The 20,500-nt window shown below is 40.8% G+C and overlaps 1 protein-coding gene and 1 long non-coding RNA gene across 6 annotated transcripts in view; one reads left to right on the forward strand and one right to left on the reverse strand.

Moving 5' to 3' along the window:
- Positions 1–20,500, reverse strand: part of LOC104146375 (uncharacterized) — a 196,306-nt gene that overhangs the window by 162,386 nt on the left and 13,420 nt on the right. For 3 of the 4 annotated variants that reach the window (XR_011143163.1, XR_694648.2, XR_694649.2), the window contains exon 1: positions 765–1,171. The exons of the other annotated variant lie outside the window; for it this stretch is intronic. This is a non-coding gene — a long non-coding RNA (uncharacterized lncRNA). Of the gene's footprint in view, positions 1–764; positions 1,172–20,500 lie in introns of those variants that run through there. 4 annotated transcript variants of the gene reach the window in all.
- Positions 1,339–20,500, forward strand: part of SLC7A10 (solute carrier family 7 member 10) — a 51,389-nt gene continuing 32,227 nt past the window's right edge. For both annotated transcript variants that reach the window (XM_068955482.1, XM_068955483.1), the window contains exon 1: positions 1,339–1,457. In XM_068955482.1, coding sequence (XP_068811583.1) covers positions 1,355–1,457 — 103 coding nt within the window. In that variant the 5' untranslated portion in view covers positions 1,339–1,354. The remainder of the gene's footprint in view (positions 1,458–20,500) is intronic.

Below are 20,500 nucleotides of genomic sequence, written 5' to 3' on the forward strand. Positions count from 1 at the left end.
AACAAAGGACTACAACTGCAGCTTATCAACTGCCAGCAGCCCACAGCCTGCACTGCAAAGCTCCTTGGCTGGCTGGGAAGGCTGGTGGGGGAATGCCACCACCAGAAGGTGCCAGTGGACCTTCTGGCAGTGCCAGACTCTTGCATACACAGGTCTTTTTACAGTTCAGAGAGCAGTTTTGAAACAAGGCGGGAGAAGGAAGGAGGAGACTGCTAAGAAACGTAAAGGTAGAAGCCAGGCATTCAACAGTTTTCAGTACTACCCTGTTGGTTTTAACTATGCTTGCTTGGCCACATGCTGCCAGTACTGATTATATAAAATCAAAACTGTTTTTTCCTTTAAATTGTTGCATTGCCACAACAAGCAAAACACACAGTTCACCAGCCACCACTAAGAAGACTCATGTAAAGTCAGAGCTGTGAACCCTGTGGGCCCTACAATGAGGGAGGTCTTAGCAGTCATCAAAAATCAGCTGTGGGCACACAAGTCCCTTTACACAGTGCTGGCAGATTCTGTTGTCTGACATACTAAACCATATTGAAGATAACATATATTATATATTTAACATCATAAACATTAAATTACTATTCTGTGTTGTGCAGGGAGTCATTTTTTGTTCAGCAATTCATAACATTATTCAGGCACGCTGGACCTCAAACAGACTAGCAGTTCATTTACCGCACACAGCTGTATACAAGCAAACACGTGCATCGGCAATATTTCTACATCACAAAAAAGGGCACAAGCAGCCTTGCTTCCATCACCTCTTTCGCTCACGGGGTGCTTCCAGAGCGCAGATCCGCGGCGTGTCCCTCAGCACGCACACACCACGCGCGGCTCCACAAGACCCGTGACGGCCACATCAGGCCGCCAGCAGCACAAGCCACACCGCACCCAAGCACTTTTGACGCCCGACCGCAGCCTTGGGGACGCTCCCGCTGTCACACTCAAATCAGGGGCGCACACTCGTGCTCCCTGGATAAAAACCTTCCCAATTCAGGGCCAGAAAGACAGGCAGAACCGTGCCCTGGAGCCCGGCCGCCAGCAGGGAAGGACAAATTCCCACTTGCTCGACCCTACTGAAACGCGGCCTGAAGAGGCTCCAACGCCGGCAGAGCCGCTGCCTCGGCTGAGCCCGCGCCTCGCCTCACGGCGCCGCGCGCGCACCTGCCCGCCCGGACACGCCCGGACACGCCCCGCGCCACCGCCCCCCGCGCGCGCGCACCTGCCCGCCCTGCCCCGCCCTGCCCGCCGCCCCGCGCGCGGCGGTGCCCGGCCGGGCACGGCAGGCCCCCGGGCGGGGGGCGGCGCATGCGCGCGGCGGCGGCGGGCAGAGCGGCGGCGGCGGGCAGCGATGGCCGGCGGGGACGGCGAGCAGCGCGTCGCGCCCGGCGGCCCCGCGCGGGTGGCGCTGAAGAAGGAGATCGGGCTCGTCAGCGCCTGTGCCATCATCATCGGTAAGGGGCGGCGCGGGATTCACACCGCTGTCTAGCTTTAAGATATATGTGTATATATATGTGTATATATATATATATATCTCGCGTCGGGCGCGTTTGGGGTGAAACAAAATCTGAGTTGTGAGGCGAGGTTCCTGCAGCAGCACCTCAAAGATCTCCGGCTGTTTTTGCCTCAGACGTGGCGTCCTGGCCCGCCGTAGGTTGGGTAGCGGCGCGTTATTTCCGACAGGGCTCGGTCCCGCTGGAGCGGCCTGCTGACGAAATCCTGGGACCCAGAAAACGTGAATAAAAGCCCCCCTTCCCCTGGTCGCTCAGCTGACTGCGAAACCACGAGATTGTCTAAAATGGGATTTTTCTGTGCCTGGGCCCGCACGGCTTTTTCAGGTGTTAGGGCTTATTCAAGTTTTTATTTCTACAGCTTTCTCTGAACTCATGCAGGCTAAAAACAAAAAAAAAAAACACCAAAAAAACCTTCCTCTTTTATTTGACATTGGGATTCCTCCAAAGGTGGTGGTGGCTGGGGCTCTCAGACAGCCACCGGCCGTCACGGGACTGGCGCTAAGGCTACAGGACGCGGCAGGAGGGCTGTCGGCAGCGATGCGCTCTCCCCCTTTCCCCTGCCCGCCCACCCCGGCGGACCTACGGGTGCTCCTTCTGACAAAACCTCTGTCTCAGGTGGCTCGTGTCTCAGAACCACCAGCCCCTGGGGCCCGGACCGTTTCTCAGGCTTATACCCGCAGTACTAGAGTCTAAATTGACCTTACGGCATCTACGCCATTGACTAGTTCCCGTTTTAGGTAACTATAGCTTAAAACTTGGACCCAGCTTTTTCGGATCCCTCCCCAGGTCAATCAGACTTGCAACAGCATAGTTGCAACGCGTCGCAAGCAGAATAAACGTATAACACTTGTATGAAATAAATCCTGTAAAACAGCCTCTCATCTAGTCAAAGAAAGACATTTGAGTAGCGAAAAGTACTGACGTTTATGAGAAATTCTAGTACTGTCAAGCCATTGAAGCATTAGAAAAGATTACTTGCCTTGCCAAAGAAAGCCTAAAAACTCTGCTGCAAATTCCCCCCTATTCTGGTAAAAGAAGTCTGAAAAACAACCCTAGCATCCTATTAGGTCTGGGTTTGATTTCTATGCGTGCGCTTGCAGGTGGGTATGTGAAATTACATCATGTATCACAAAATCTTCAGTAGCAAAAAGTAACATATAGTAATAGCAGCAGCTTTGTAGATGATGCCGCTACATAGACCGTGGCAGCCTGTAACCTGAGGACACTATAAAGTATACAAAATTGGCTTGAAAGCCATTATTGAGCAAGTTAAATGAGAAATCTTATTTAAGACTCTCAGCAGAAAACTAAACTACCCATTAACCTGAATTGATATTAGGCAACCAGCAAGCTTGCACATTTTCTGTATGATAAAAAAATCTAACACAGTGGGAAAACTTTTTTCCAAATGATTGAATGTGGGGAAAAAATGGGTGCAGTCAGTGTCACATACTACTGAACTGATGACAGAGCAGGATTTTCACATGGGACATCATCACTATCTGTTTCTGGAAAAAAGTATATATATTTTTTTCCTTCAAACGTTAAGCTATCAAATGCCAGTGTGTTCCAAGTCAAAGTCATGCTACTTGAAAACATTATCAAAAAAAAAAAAATCACCTTTGCAAAAAATCTCTTCTTATTCTGTATGAGAGTTAAGAGGAGAATATGCCCTCTATTTTTCGTTGAATGTTCTTGGACATTGTCTTTGTTCAAATAGTGTATAAAAGTGCTGTAGATGCAGAAAATGTAAGAGGATATTTTTGCATTGTTTATCCAGTAAATTTAGTTTGATGCTGTTAATCTGTAAGCATTACAACAAATTTTATGTTTTAGCTTACTGTTCTACAGTTTAACCACTTACAGGATAGATATAGAGGATAATAATCTTCTAGTAATTAGTTAAACAGGCAGAGGGAACATGAGGGAGTTCTTGGAAAATATGTGAATATGAGACTAAATACGTAATTAATAAGCTTGTGGTTGCCTTCTATATGCTAATTCTGCTTGTTTAAAATAAAGCATTATATGATTTGCAATTGGAGGGAAGAAAAAATCACATTGCTTTCTGAGATTGCATGATGAAATGATGTAAAAGAGAAGGCTTTGAGGTGTGGAAACCATTATCTGGTATTTAGAGTATTCCAATAATTCCAGGGTCTCTCAATATTTCATAGTCCATTATAGCCCCACGAAATTTCACAATTGCATCTGAGGGAGAAAAAAAACTTATCTAGATACAAATATGTCACTTCATCCAGCTTACACATTCCTATCTTCTGGCTATTTGAGCTAAAAGAGGCACTCCTGTGTGAACCAGGGACACGTACCAGTTTGGGGATCAGCTCCAACACTGTTACACGACAGCAGAGGCAGGCACCCATCCTGCCAGCTACTCTGCAACACCCAAGTGCTGTGCTAATTCCCTGCAAAATAGGTGTCCCCCTTCTGTCTTCTTTCTACTGTTGAATTACAGGACAATTTTCTTACAACTTTTACAGCTGAGATATTCGGTGATACAATGAAAATTGTTATGTCATCATAATATACGCACAAGACATCCTTTCAAATTTAGATCCTCCCTTTATAGATGTTTGAAAGGCTTTGCTCTAAGAAATACCAGTTCACATAACAAAAACTACTCAAAAAAACAGGTATACAATGCATTGAATTAGGAATATGAGGCTGTCTGTCCTAGTTCCATCCTGTGGGACAGCTTCCCTATTTTCCCTAGGTTCTTCCCTGGCTTTCTTATGTCACTTAAGACCATCTTTCAGACTTTAACTTTTTTTTTTTTTTTAATTGCATTCAAACAAGGGTACTCAGAAAAGAAAGCTCCAACGGTTGTTTCATGTTGAGGCAGAAAACTCCTCTCTGGGTATCCTAATATAATTTCAGATACTAAATAACAAAAACCGTCTGTTCTAATGCTAAAAAGGGACTGGTGCTTAATGACTGTAAAGCTGAACACTGTGTCTAGTAGTAGTTACAAGTCTTTCTGGCAGTTTATCTCTGCTACAGAGTTTTAGAAAGTGCCTGAGACTCACTGTAGGAGCACCCAAGCTGTTCCGTCTTAAGCATGGTCACATACAGGGAAAACAAATCTCTTACAGACTCTAGCTATTAATAACTTTCTAACGCACTCAATTATGCTGGAAATTAAGCTTGCCAATACTCAGATGAAATGATACAGCTTAAAAAGTAGTAACACATGTGCTTTATTGTCTGCTAAATAACTTACAAATACTATCTAGTTTCTGGAAAACCCAATTAGTATTTATTTAGCAGACACACAAATCTAAATGCAGTATTTAATTTGACAGTTATTTTATGCATGTTCTGCATAGCTGCTTATATATCTTTTGTAGAGCTCCATAAACAATGACTCTAATTATACATATCTCCTCTGTAAGCACAGGTGTGTGAGCCATACAAAAAATTCTTGTTCAGTGCCTACAATGACAGCTTTGCCTGTGGAGACTAAAAACAAAGCAAGAAGCTCTATAACTTGGCTTTGTGTAATTTCTACCACATTCCACTGTTCTTTAGAAAAGTACAAGAATTAGAAACACCAGCCTGATTAATGTCTGATACCAGCCCCATACTTTTGGTCTGAATAACAAAATGCACATTTTTGCATTAGAAATGTGCATGCAACTTTTTACACAAATCGCATGTATAACTTGTGGTACAAGCTGAGAAGTTTTATATAAAACAAGCAAAATATGAACATTTCTTAAAACGTTTGTTCACTCAGCTTCTCACCTGTAAAATTGCATGAAAGAAGCCATAGAGCCACACTCACATTTTGGTAATATCTGGTGTATACATGGGAATGATTTTATGTCAAGCTGTATTACGCCCATTAGAAGACCTACAGACTGATCCACAACAAAACGTGTCAGCTAAAATTAAATAAAACTCCTTATATTGCTGAGCACAGGCCATCGAATTTTCTGGGTCAGCTGATTTTGGGTTGCTTAAAAAAAATGCTTAGAGTACCTATTCTAGTTGCACATAAGCTTAGTATAAGATCCCCTTATAAATAGGTTCCCAATTCAAAGCCATCCCACAGTGATAATATCAAAATTATTACCAGAGGGCCTGTGAGCAATATATTCAGTTATTGCTATGTACTTTTCATAGTGCATATGTCCACCTCACCCACAAAACGGCACCCGTAGCTGGCACTTTCTTCCACAGCTGGCATTAGTCAGCCACCCCATTACTGTTCTCAGTAGAAAGAACAAAAACCGAACTCACGTTGGAGATGGCTCCTTATGTCAGGATTGTCCTAAAACGTAGTGCAAATATTGTTCCCTTGATGGATTATCATGATCTGGATAAACAAATTATTTCATTGGTTATTATTACACCTGCCTGACCTTGTATTCATTTACAAACAGTTCCGCATACCTCCACAGGGAAGCCTTCATTTGCCTAAGTAGTATCACTTCCAAGGACAGCGATTCTGAGATACCACCAAGTTCAGAGGTGTAATTGCACTAAATATGATTTTTTTTTCCTCCTTGCCATTCACAGGAAATGAATCTATTTACCAGCCCTCTTGCATGTAGAGAGGATTTGCTCTCCTCTTGCAATTATGTCTTTTGTCATTCTAACAGGCCCTATATCCCATAGGCAGTCTTTGTAGACAGAAACCTACTAAGAAATCCTTAACCTGCTGGTTTAACAAAACATTAGTGAAGGAGAACACATGGACTGAGAATAGTTTTCGTACTCATGTTTCTCATAAAAAGACAAGAGCTCAAGTGAAAAAATGGTTATGTATTAACACCAGCTACTTGCAGAGTCTCCAATCATTCATTTAGCACTGTTGCTTAAGGAGACTGAGTATTTGTCATTTAATCAGCTGACGATTAAGAATGATCATACTGAATGATTAAGAGCTCATTCCTAGACAGGCCAAATGGATACTACTCCAGTCATGTCTATGTTACAGAAAGAAAGATATATAAGAAAGAAAGAAAAAAAGAACCCACAATCCCACAATTCTTAGATGATTTCTTCTTATTGTTTCTCAAGATCATGGAAAATAATGGTGTTGCAGCAAGGATCTGTTCTCTCTCTGATGCGTGTGTGTGAGCATTTCACTTTTCTAGCCAGCTGAAGTTTCAGGACACTTTTGTTCACCGATTCGTGACAGTAATATAGATTTGCACAGTGGTTCTCCGAAGGGAAAAAAAAAAAATCATTTCTGAAAGGCAAGAGTCTTCCTTATTTCTGTTACGTACAGGGCTAGCTACTATTTTGAGTGGTCTATCCCGCGTGGCATTTGCTGGTGCGACACACAATGTATCTACACAAACATGATTACATTTTTCCAGGACAATAGGACAGATCCACTTTTGGTCTATAGAGAAACATAATCCAACATCTTGTCCTTTTCTAAGCTCAAATTATGTTCAAATAAAGGCAGTAGTCAATTTTTGTTCAAGATAAATGCTATGTCCTCCTTAGTAGTGAGAAATCAAAAAGACATTTTTGTGGCATTTGTAAATATATATTATCTTTTTCGTATAATCCGAAGTCAGTTTTACATTCAGTTTTACTGAACATTAAGTACCCAGGCTCCATGTACAAAAAAGCTGATAGGTGTCTGTAATTTGGCATGATACTCATTGTGAAGAAGGCATTCACTGCAGAAAAAGAGCAGACCCTACATTTTGAAAGAAAACCTAGGAATGGCCATCCAAAATGTGTTCTGCAAGTAACATTTATGTATCTCGGTTCTCTTGAACACATTTTAGGGGTGATATCATGTTCTTGTGTCCTTCAGGGCTGTGCCAACATGCAAATATTCATCAGGGTCATTTGGGTAGGTAGACACTCACCTGAGTTTAGGGAGCTGAAAACATGCTGCAGTTTGACTTGCAAGTAAAACTGTGGCAAAGTCCTAATTAAGCCTGGTAAAATTCCAGGGAGATTGTGCAGCTTCTCTGGGCTAGAGGCTCACCTCTGAGATTGATTTCTCAGGAGGCAGGGGAGGGAAAAAAGGGGGTGTTGTAATTAGAGATTCCTTGCAGCAAAGAACAAAACTACTTTATGTTTTTCTTAATCAAGTCTTGCAGTACATACACAGCAGTTTTGTTTGTCCACCGATCTGCCTTTCTGCCACAGTTTCTATCCAGGAGAATTCATCATGTGAAGTCCCACATGTACCGTACAAAGAGCAAGAGCCAAAAGAGCAGCAAAAAACAAAGTAAGAAATGTTAACATGTACAAATCTTTCCCATATGATCTTCAGAAACAGCAAAAGGACATAATGAAGACGGAGGGGGAGGGGGACCTCAGTTTGTATTTTACAAAATTGGTAATATTTAAGTAAAATTTGCAAAATTGTACAGTTTTGTTTCCAGTTTATTAATTGGCAGGTATGCTTTGATTTTTTTTTTTTTTTGGGGGGGGGGTTGTTTGTTTGCTTGGTTTTGTTTTTCTTCTGTCTTTCTCAAGAAGTAGAAAATTCTGATTAGGTAGAACACAACCACTCTGATCAGAAGGCTGAAGCAATGGGCTTTCTGTCATGAATATCAGCAGTTCAGATACCCTGAAACAAAGTCTTCTTCGTCCTTGATAGATGAAGGAACAAAGGTAGCATCCTTTGGTAGCATCTTACTCCTGATCTGGCAGTACAGTGCCTGCTTTCAGCAGCGCCATAAATCTCCACTCGTGTTCTCTTTTCCTGTCCCTTGCAGCTCATTTCCTTCTAGCATAATGTAGCCTTTTCTGTTGAGAAAGTCTTTTCTGCTTTGGCAGGCTCACAGCAAACAAAAATGGTTTGGTAGAGGTTTAGCTTTTTTGTGTTTGGAGCTTTGTGCGTGCCAAACTTTTCCTTTCAAGCCCCCTTTTTTTGTTAGAGTTGGTGGGGGGAGTGTTTTCAACTAGCTGCCACACTTTTTTGTCATCTTGATTGCAGCATGATGAAATGAGAAGGCATTTGTCAGAACTGAAGTGCCCCAAACATTCTAACAGTGTTTTTTCTGCTAGTCCTGGAAAAAAAAAAAAAAAAAGTCTTCCAAAGAATTCTTTTACAGCTCTTCCACGACGAAGAACAGAGAGCCAGCGATGCAGCATAGAGCGAACATCTTAACATCCTATTTCCTTTTTAGATGCCTATATTCTTCTCTGTAGAGTGAGAAAGGGTAGAGAATATACAAGCCCTGCTCTCTTGCAGACTAAAGCTGTATGTAATAGCAAATACATTTCTTAACATACCAGCCTCTACAGAATCTCTTTATTCATTATTCACTTACTTTCCTGAAGTGTTCTTCTGGCACTGGCCTCTGCAAGTCAGGATAGAAAAGCAAGATTAGATGAATGGTTGTCTACAAAATTGTTCACGTTTCAGAAACTTGTAGGTTCTGTTTTTTCTGACTGCAGGGTAATGGATGACCCAGTCAGTTATTAGCGTGAGCAGATTACATTCCTGCTCCTGAACATGGTCCATCATTTCTTTGGGTCAAGTGAGACAAATTCCTTAGGATCCCAGAGTGAGGAAGGTGGAGAGAAATATACTAGTGATGTTTAAGCCTGAGGAAGTTCCATATAATTCAGTAATGGAATAAGCCCCTGGGCTGAATCGGTCCAATTCATGTAACACTTCTTTTAGAATAGTACCAAACTTATGGAAAAATAAATAGAAATAACAATCTTCAGATGTGGATAAGTTTTTGGTTTTGATTCTTAAATACTGTGGAAATCTCATGTCACACATGGCGCTTCATAATCAATAGCGTAAAACGTAGCATTATAAATCAGTAAGACTTCAGAAAGGTTACTTATGACTCCAAGAAATAGGTCACCGATCTGGATGAGTGGCAGTTTTTCTGCTTTGAAGAACAATAGCCCTTTCATCACTTACATGAAGCCACATAATCTAGATCAGCCCAAACATCTTAATATAATAAACCACAAAAGTTATGTTTAAATAATATGAGGACCTTATTTAGACTCGCAAAAGCCAGGAAAATGAAATTAAGGGAGAAATATCATTCTTTGATTGAATACACTGGGTCAGAGAACTAAACTCCATAATATCATTTGATCTATGACAGTGCAGGTCACAAGGCTGCCCATTGCAAGACCTCTAATTCACCTGTGATGCTAGACAAGCTGCTGACATGTTAATAATGCTGCATGAACTCTGGGTCAGGTAATCACATAGGAATAAGCAATAAGGCTGGAAAAAGTTGCCTTTCTTTTCTAGATCTCTTTAGTTTCTTGTGGCTCCTAAGCGTCTTCCCTCTTTTCGCTGTTGTATTGCACAGTCATCATGAGACAGTGAGAAACAATTATTAATATATGTGATGGTCTTTTAGTAGTCCCATATTTTGCTGTGAGATCACTCACTCCTCCTGTGGCCACACAAGGAAGGTTCGTGAATTCGGAAGACTATTCCTTGCCTCCCCTCCAACCCATGCCTTAGTAAGGCTCAATACATGCTTCTTCATAAGCTTGGAGATAATCACTGTCAAGGAATGTGACAACTTACATCTTTAAGCTGTATGCTTTTTATCATAAAAATTAATCCTTCTGTACATAAAGCTCAAGGGATCAAATTTTCCTAGGGAGTAGCAAGGAATGGACCAAGAAGAATGAAAACAAGGGGTCGAGTTCCCTTTTTGAATTATTTTCAGAATTCCTTAACAGCTCTCCTGATAGCTTAATAGACAGGGGTTTGTTTGCTTGTTTGTAAACGGAGGTCATCTGAGACTATATTTCATTTCCCTTTCCTCTCAACTTGTTTTTTCTCTGCCCAGATTTTGTCCTGTTTTGATAGTAGACTTATTTCCTGCGTAGCCAGAGGTTCAAGCTTTGTTTTATTCATAATTTAAAACTGCATAGACAGTCCATGAAAGACCAAGCCATTTCAGAAAAAGCGTTATAGGACTCTGTAAACACTAAAGAACTAAATGAATTAATAATTTTGGAAGTAAATAGTGCTACTGATAGCTGATAATCCTGCTAAACGTGAAGGGTTTAGGGGAGGAGATTTTTGCTTTGGTTTTGTTTTTGGAAACACTGGTGCTGAACTTGGACTCTGGTAAATGCTTTTAAGTTTCATTATTTCCAACATTCAATTGGAAAATTTAAGAAGTCATACACTTTAAAGACATAAATGATCAGCTCTTTTTATAAGTAAGTGTCATGAAAAATAGTAATAGCATTATTTAGTACAAAAGAGCAGAAAGTATCCAAGCTTGTTAAACTTCCAAACGCTGTGCTTAGACTCAAGTCTATTGAAATAGTTGAATCAATATTTTTAAGAATAAGGGAAAGAAGTATTTGATTCTGGGTGGTGTCCTCACATGCCTAGCCTTCAGCTTGGAAGGGATTTCTATTTTTGTGATAGAATTAATGTATTTGTAACAAAAAAAAAAAAAAAAAGACAAACTACTTTTTGTACTACTGATAGTAGATCTTGCTGTAATAAAGCAATTTCTTATGCTAAACTCTGCCAGACACTAATAGGACACAAGGTCTACATGTTTGTTCATTGTGGATACGGCTGGTTACCTAGCAACGCATTAAGATTTAAGCAGACCATTACAAAAGGTACCAAAATCCTGTACATATTATAAGAACATACAGAAGGAATGCCTCCCTTTTAGCGCTCCCAGGCTCAGATTAAAGACCCTTTTCATAACGGGTGCCGAGTTCCTCAAATCTTACTGAAGTCAAGGAGAGCTGAGAACTTCACTGCTTCATAGGATCAAGCCCTAAATTAAAGCAGCCTTGTATGAAGCACATTAATCCTTTATTACCCACACAAATGAATGCAGGGTGGCAGTCATATTTCAGTGAAGTTGTGTGTGAATAGTCTGTACTGTATTTTGGTTGCACAGCATAGTGGAGAGCTATAGGGAACAAGTATAATCTGTTCTCATTATTTCAAGTTATAGGGGCCAGTCTCACACAGTCCTTTTATCACAGACCTAATGACAATAACGCTTGCCATTGATGAAACGCTTTCTGGGGACATGAGCTGTTGAGCCAGCCAGGCTGCCCTTTGTAGCAACAGCCACTTGTACTCTCTGCAAATTCACTCCCATCCACCAACTCACAGGTCCTATCTGAAGGCGGGACTCTGTGGAAACATCATGTATTGAAATCCATACATTTCTCTTTGTGGCCTCACAGCCTTCTGAGATAAGAACGTCTAAGATTTAGCTGCCCAAAAGCAGCAAAACTAAATAACCCCAAAACCAATGACGAAACTTTTGTAAAGTGACACTTATAATGAACCTGCTTCAAGTGGCAGAAGGTTATTATTGTTGCAGATGACTGCTAAAAAGAAGGAAACAAGGCAAATCAAGCATCTCCAATCTGTGGTAAAAATGGAAAAAAAAAAATGTATTGTAACCAGGGTCCTCTATATTGCTATAGAAGGGGTGTTCAGGTCTGTGTTAATCTATGTTTTGCAGTATTACCTAATTGAGTTCCATGTTTCTGTGCGCTTAGGAGATTTTTGTAAACAAGTTTTTCCATCTGGGGGAAGGAATGAAACTTTATGATGAAATTTTGAGAACAAAACCCTTTCAGCTGTTTTGGAGATATGAATTAGCAAATATTTTTAAAAAGTTATAACTACCTATTTGATATGAAAAAGACAGCTGAGCAAAGGTGATCTACACAGCTGGTCAACTGCTTAGGCAGACCTCATATATAGAGACATCAATGAGCAACATGAAGTCTACTAAGTCTGAAGATACTTAGTTTCAAGAGATAGCACAAATATTTGACAGTGTAGGATTCATATGCACAAAAGAAAATTACATAGTAACGTTGCTAACTTCTGAGATCATATTACAAGACGCCTGGCATTTTTCTTAAATTCACAGCGCTTAGATTTTAAGAATCCCAAGAAAATCTGTTTATTTTTTAAAAAAGTATTTGTAAATTTCTAGTTCTTGCGATAAAATTATTTAAATGTATTTTTAAAAATAAGAGATTTAAAAATAAAGTCAAGGTAAAATGTCAGCATCTGATTTCTGAATACTGAGGATAGCAACATAGCATCGTTAGAGATGCCTGTACAAGCGTATGCTAAGGTGATGACTATTTGTAAATCCCATCTAAGCTCAGGTTGAGCTAGTTACTAAAGAGCACTTAAAATGAAGTACAAGCTTCAAATCTAATATCATTGCACAATAGTTGTGCACACTACAGGAAGCATACTTAAATACTATTTTTTGCTTTTAAATTCCATCTAAATTCATTGACATTAATGAAGCTTAAGCATATCTTTGTCTTCTTTGCTGAAACAGAGACAAAACCATTTAAAGATGAAATGACACTGTGCTGATACAGGTAAAATTAACTACACCAGGATTTGCTAACAGAAGTTTACAACCAGATGCAAACAAAGGAGAAGAATGTAAACTTGAGAGGCTGAATGATTTCCTATCAAGGACTTGCGAAACCTGCAAGTGCAGCAAGCTTTGCTATAGCAAAGAGCTCATATCATGTTTACATCGGCATCCAAAATGAGGTTCTTGTGAGATCCCAGGCAATAACAGTAGAGCTTAAAGGAGATTCTTGTTCATCTGCTCATCCCAGTAGTGTTAAGCTGAGATATAACACACAGCAGTTGGTCTGTTTGGATTATTCTGTTATTGCTACCATTTTCAGATTGATTTGTTTTAATTATTTATTGCCTGGAATTTTGATTTAGCAAGGCACTTTCAACATTTAACCCTTCACTGTTAAGGGCAATATTGAAGACTAGGCTTTACTTTAAAGTTTAACGTGTTTAAATTCCCATGATACATCTTCAGAGATTAAGGATCAAGTAATGCCTAAATTAGAGATGTTCCTCTTAGGGGATCCCAGGTTATAATGTTGTAGCAAGTTCTTAGATGCTATGTAAGCACTGGCCAAAATTCACCAACTGGCCTCTGAGTCAGGAGCACACTTTTTCATTGCTTAACTTTGTGGGTTCTGAGCAGGAGGTATAAAACCTGCTGCTTCGGGGGGAAGGAGAACAGTTTTACCTCATTTACAGCTGAGCAAGTCAATTTAAGTTGTGTCTTTTCTCCAGACCTGCTTGTTCTTGTCATATCCTGCTATGAATCACCCCGCGTACCTTGGTTGCAGAGCCCTGGGGTAAATAAGGCTCATGCGTGTGTTCTGGTAGGGCATTTTGCATGCCAGCACTAATGGTTTAAAAGGCCCAAATTTATACAAAGATGAAGTTTTTAATCCAAAGTGTTTGTTCTGCTACATATTGCATTAAAGGAGGATCATTTTCCCCTGCAAAAAGCTCCAGAATGACATGCTGTCAGGTAAGCAGGGAGGTACCTCAGCAGGACTGGGAAGCAAAATGGGGACCAGAACACCTTCCAGGCTGGTTTGTTTTGCTGGAGCCTAGATTTGCCTAACTGTTCCTTCTGTGCATTTGTATCAGAGTGTACTGTGCAACCCTTGAAATTGCATACTGCCATTTCATTGCATTTTTCTAATTAGGCTAGGCACACCACGTCAGTGGTGATGTCGCAGGACCCACCAGAGAGGGCTGCTAGACCGCCCTGCAGAGACACCCTCCTCTTCACCTGGCAGCACTGCCCTACCATGATTCTTACTCAAGGTGCCTGCTCCCAGGGAAGAAAGCAGAAAGGGAAGATGCAAGATGAACCCCAGCAAAGCTGGCTGGTAGCAAGCCCCCCACGGACACACAGCCCTGCTACTGCATATGCCACTTTCAGTCTGACAGCATGCTGGGGGTGGCTCAGGGTTACTCCGTTGAGAAAATACCAAGGAAAATGCCTCTTACTCTGTAGGAGAAAGCTTACCCCAGTCTCTCTGTCTTATCTGTGACATTCACTGCAGTACACAGAAAAGGGCATGGGAGACTGAAGTTTGCTCTCCATGGTAATGAAATGCAGCCTGCATAGCCTAACACTGGCAAGAGCAGAGGGAGAACAAGTCAGAAGTTAAGGAAGTAGAGCAATCGGACCAAGTACAAGAGTTAGAACAGAGGAGCAGGAAATAAAGCCATGGACTGTATGCCTGAAAAGAGCAGCTTTTTGCAGCTGGTGAAAGGATTAGGAGAATAAAAGGAGTTCCCAATTTAGAAACAACAAAAAGTTGTATCATGCAGACTTAAACTTCTCCTTTGACATAAACACACTGCAGTAGTGCTACTCAAGTAAAACTGAATAAAACCATGCATTAGCAGTACATCCATTTTCTTTATTATTTCACATGCTCCTAAAAGGCAGTCTCCAGGCTCACCTCCCTACCCATCTACATTACTGCAGGTCTGTTCTCTACAAAAAAAAGTCATCCAAATGTTTAGTCTCTGTGCAGAGAAACCAGGAGGGCATTAATGCGGACAGTCACCAGCACTGACTGATGGGGACAAAGGCATGTCTCCGTCCAGGCGCTAAACTTGTCCCTGCAATCTTGAACATGCAGGGAACATGTATATTAATGTGTCGTGTGTGTGTGTGTGTGTGTGTATACCCACATACATACTCATGAGAAATCGCAAACCAGAAAATGTAATCAGAAATAATTTTCAATGGTGTTTTTGATTAAGGGAGGATTTGCATTTGTCTGTAAGTACTATATTAAAAACATCCAACATCTCATTTTTTGCCATGAGGTCATTTACAGTACCGATGTGTCCTTCCTACAGTGAAGTCAGTGTCTGTCAATCTAGCCTCCTTTTAATGTTATTCATTGCAGATTATTCATGCAGATTATTTGGTAAAGAACATGTTACCAAAACAGAAGTTCAAGACAAACTTCATCAAGGAAGTTCTTATTTAGCCTTCTGTTGCACAAGAAAAGTAATTGACAAATTATCACTAATTTTACATAGAGAAGATAAAAGAGCATCCCCTTTCAGAGAGCTGGACATTTTAACCAGCCACATTCTCTTTTTAAGTCACTGGTACCTTGTCAGAGGTTGGACTATTAATGTCTGAGCAGCAGTCAGCTTTGTACGATAAAAAGCAGCCTTCACATAAACAACAAAGTACTAGGATCCCGTACATGCACCTGCTGCTTTTCTAAGGCTGCTTTCCACTGCTTGTGGAAAATAGCCCCAAACTAATAATCTTTATTAAACAGTTACTCAGACTGCATTGAGTAAAAGCACAGTTCCTGATACAGCTTTAGCCAGAGCCCAGCACACAGCTTGCTGCTTCTAAGCAGCTTTCAGATGGCCCGACATGTACTAAAGTGACCAGACGCTCCATGCCTGCAGCGTGGGAAGGCCTGGGGAAAGGATATAGAGGTGCTCAGCAGCGCCCAGGAAGCCTCTCTGACACATAGAGCCCTGTTTTCAGGCGAGCTCAACCCTAAGCACATCGTTTTAAAGACAGGTTAGAAGTTTGCACAAGTTTGCTTGGTGGCTCTTCATGGGGCGAGAGCTTTGTATCTAACTGCAACACACAGTTGCCTAACAAACGTCAAAACAACCACAACACAGTCTTCCCAAGCAAATAGTATCCGCTTGCTGTTTCTGCTCATCAGTCATCTCTTTGCAATTAATCAGTCTTTTCTTTTTCCTTAATGTCAAAGATAACAAGAGAATAGAGGTTCTTCCCTCTCAAGGGAAAGATACATACAATGAACTTGCAAACAGGTTGGTGCTAATAACTCTCGGGAAAACAATAAACTAAAAATACGACAGGTACTAACATGATAACATTCATTAAAATTCAAGTTAGGAATGATATTCTAGCCACACTGCACCTCCCTCAGTTATCTAAATAATTCCACACATTAAAATGCTTTTAATTCCCTGATTTTTCTCAATCACTGTCACAGCTTGATTTTTACTTTTTTGACCCCATTTGTAAGCTCCTTCAAGAATTAGCTAACAGCACCAATGTGTATCTATATATCTGTACAAAATGAGAGGTTATGCATTTGCAAGCCTGAAGAGGGCAGTTTTGGCTGGGAGACAGGCATGCAGCACTGAGAGAGGGAGCCCAATGGGCCCTCTGCTCCTGAGCCTCGCTGGAGCTGTGCAGAGCCATGTCTCATGTCCAGGGGCACGGCTCCAGGGGAGCCAGGGCCCGAGCTGCTGCCAGGACAGCAGGTACCCTTGTTTTCGGAGAAAAGAGGGAATGGGGGAACATTAGAGCGCTAGAGCACCTGCACACAGAGCTGCTTCAGCAGCCAGGGCCAGACAACATCCTCAGCTCTCCAGCTGGCAGCAAGACCTTGCTGTGGACACCCCAGCTCCAGTCTGGCTGTAGCGCCTGCTCCTCCCTGACACCCTGGAGTCCCTCTCCGGAGGGCTGACCCGCATTAAAAAGCACCAAACAACTACTATGATGATAGCAAGGGCTATCCTTGCTAGCGTAATGCTGGTCATCATGCTGGCTATCAGTCTACCATCTAACAAAAGGCAATCTCCAGCCTAGTTTATCATTTGAGTGATTTAGATCCCAAACTTGTCTCACAAGGTCTCTGTTCGTCTGCCTGCCGCCTGTAACCTGCCCTGGGCACTCCCAGCCCTGGCCTCCTTCATGTTCCCAAAGTTCTCCCCAAGTGCCCCCAGGAGGAGTTCGGGCCTTGACAGACTTTTGCACTTTCTTAAAGTTTCTCATTTTCAGACTTGGCACACAACTGCTTTGGAGCCAGTCATCTCTCCTGCCTTGCCACAGTGCAGTCAGGTATAGCAGTTACTGTTAAAGGACTGGGCAATAGGCTGCGATGAGAGAGACATGAACAATCCTCTTAAGTAGGCTTTATTCTTAGTTAGATTAATATACAACAATGTTATTAGGGTTTTTACATTCATTAAAGGATTTTTGTTTCTTTTCTTAAGTGAAACAGTCTTCCAGGAAAACTGAGCATGACTTATGAAAAAGTGTAGCTGTTGCTTTGACAAAGGGAAAACGTAATACTATAAACACTAAACATCCTCAAATACAAGGATTAAAGTATATCGATACATTTTCCATAGTATCTTGTGCAATACCAAAAATCTAACTACGGTACTAAAACAGACTATCACGCTGCAAGACTGCATCAAGTATTTTTACTGAAGTTATGGCCGAAACATTCACTTGCCTTTCAGAACTCAGTTTTTTGTTTTAACCACACCTTCATTCATAAAAATAAAAAAAAAAAACTCTTGAAATTCGCATTGGCTAGACCTATATTTTTGTGCTCTAAAGGCAAGTATCTTCTTTATAAATCTGTGATATGTCAAAGAAAGCACTTTTGTCTGTATTCTAAGTAGCCTAATTTAAAAAAACTTTAGGATTGGGTGTAGCATAATCAGATTATAAATTCTTAACCTAGTAAAATCCATTTGGAATGCTGGAATTACAGTTTATAATGATTGGTCATGTTCTCACATGCTAAGAATTTTAACATAAATATTTGAACTGAAGTCAGATTTTAAGATCATTTAATTTTGTCAAATACCAATCACAGTAGATGTTAAATTATCATTGTTATTTTTATAGCCATTTTTCAGTTTTTTTCCTTTAAAAGCATATTAGCAAAGGAGCCACAATTCATCTTCCACTGGTGCAGTAGTTTTATTTTCACTCGCATACGAAATTAAGTGGCTATTATTGTAATACCAAGCTCCATAGATTCTTTTATCCTTCATCCATTCTTAATTAAGAGTTTTCTGAATGCTATTTAAAAATGAAGAAGCTCAAGGCCATTACATGAAATATCAAAAACACTGCCATATTACCCCCTAGTCAAGTCTCAATGCAAGTTTAAAAGTGTTTACTAAGTCTATTCTTAATTCAGCAGAGTCCCTGTATTCCAGTAAGTTTATAAGCCTGAACCCTTTGTTGACTCAGAGCTTGTAACCTACCCTTTGTATTTTAATGGGGGGAAGGGGGGATGGAAGGGGAAAGGCGTTGCAATCTCTTGTACTAAAGGCTACACGGGAGCACAAGCTAAAGGCCACCCTGCAAACGCCTGTCCTTTTAAGCACCCAGCAGAGCTTTGGCTCATCCAGCAGTCCCACTCCTGGCAGCGCCATGCAGAGCTTGGGAAAGCACAGCCTGTGCAAGCAGCCCAGGCAAGGACCCAGCGTTAGCCATGCCGATACGTGCTACCCATACGCATGTCCTTATTTACCCCCTTCCCCCCCCCCTTATTTACAGGGGTTATGCAGGCAGTGCGACTGCTCCTGCTGTGACAGCACTTCCAGTTAGCACCAAAAGTACGAGCTGTGCACGTTACTTCTTGGCTGGCTTTGCAGGTGTGTCATGTCCCAAGCCTACAAGCAGACACTGACAATCAAAACTGGTCACTAGTTTTCTTCAGTTATGAGTCCTTAACTCCTGAAAGCCAATTAAGAACTGTCATCATTATCTGGACTGGAGGCTGCTTAGTTTAGCAGCTTTCTGCTAAGTAAAGAAATATCTGCATCGAGTTGCATCATTGTCACTGTTGACATAGTCTACTTCATATTTAATTTGGATTTAAACAATTTGTAAAGCATGATCCCTATCAACTAGGACTTTTTTAAAAGCAGAAATCCAAAATCTTTACAGTGTTCCATATTCAAGTAAAATATATTTATTAACTCGTAGGAATAATGCAAAGATTCAGCACTTTTATAAAATAAGAGAGCTATTTTAAGCAATGACCTAGGCTGTCTTTCTGTTGGACTGAGCAATGTCTACTTAGATGCAGGAGTCCTGAGAAGATGGGCAGGCTTTTGATTATTCCTCCATTTACAGCTATCAGTGAAAACCATCTCCATATACTATTAAGGATACAGCATACCAATATATCAAAAGAAAGCTGTAACTGAAACCAAATCAACAGACTGGGTTGGTCTAAAGCATTTTATAAAGTCTCAGTTTTTAGAACAGCAACTAGCAAATGATGTTCTGTGAGACTGCATTTCCATTCCCTACATCAGTGCTGAGAAAGGATGTTAGACGCACATTTTGTAGTGGAAATACTGAGAAATATACCATCTGTTGCAATTGTAGGAACGTAACACACAATAGACATAGTTGGGGAACATAATTCTTAACGGTGTTGACTACTATGTTTAAGGAGAAAAATGTCACTTCTGAAATTCCTGTTCTGATTGAATAAATGTGGAACACACCTTAGCAATTAAGCGAAGGAAGCACCACACCTGGGTAATGCAGCTTTTCACCACAGCAGAGCTACCTGCCAAATAACGCCACTGTACGTCACAGCCTCCCCACTTGAGAACCTACAGCACGACCCGAATGCTGCATTACTTATGTCAAGCTTGGAATATATCCTCCTGCTGATCATAAATGGGACTGGGTGAAAGAATAAGCCTGGAACGATTTGTGCTCATAAACACACCCTATACAGTTTTCAGAGAACATTGCCTGCCGCAGTCCTTCACAGAACAACTAGTCCCACCGATTTATGCGACTGCAGCAAGAAAAAAGTGCAGAATTTCTAATCTGTTAATATTTCACTTTTTAGGGGAAAGGGTTGCTTATACAAATTTCTAATCCATATTACAGACCTATTTATAATTTCAGATGTATAATATATATCTTTAATGAAAAGCACAAATAGTAAAAAGGAACAAGTGATATTTTCTTTGCTAACTGTACAGGAAATGGCTTAGTTTTATCAGAAATATGGTCTCTAAGTACAATCAGTGAGACCATTCCTAAAGAATTTCTGAATACTTTCAACAGGCTGCAAGATTCATTATTTTTACAGTTTGTATGAATTGTGTGCTACAGATAAATAAAAGATGCCCTAAGGACTTTGCATTCTAAGTGAATGCATAAAGTATTACCAGATCCTTTTATTTTATCATAAGCACCATGATATTTTGTGTTTTGCTTCAAAATGCAGTTCTTCATGTGCTTTAATGAGAATTCAACTTTTATTTAAAAAAAAAAAAGAAAAAATATTTTCATCCCCTTGTAGTTGCTTTTAAAAATATCAAAACCTGGCCTCAAATGCATTCTCTAATGGTTCAAAAGCTAGAAGCACATTAAAAACATTATATTTCTCAGCAA

The sequence above is a fragment of the Struthio camelus genome, chromosome 10 (genome assembly GCF_040807025.1).
Source record: "Struthio camelus isolate bStrCam1 chromosome 10, bStrCam1.hap1, whole genome shotgun sequence".
NCBI lineage: Eukaryota > Metazoa > Chordata > Aves > Struthioniformes > Struthionidae > Struthio > Struthio camelus.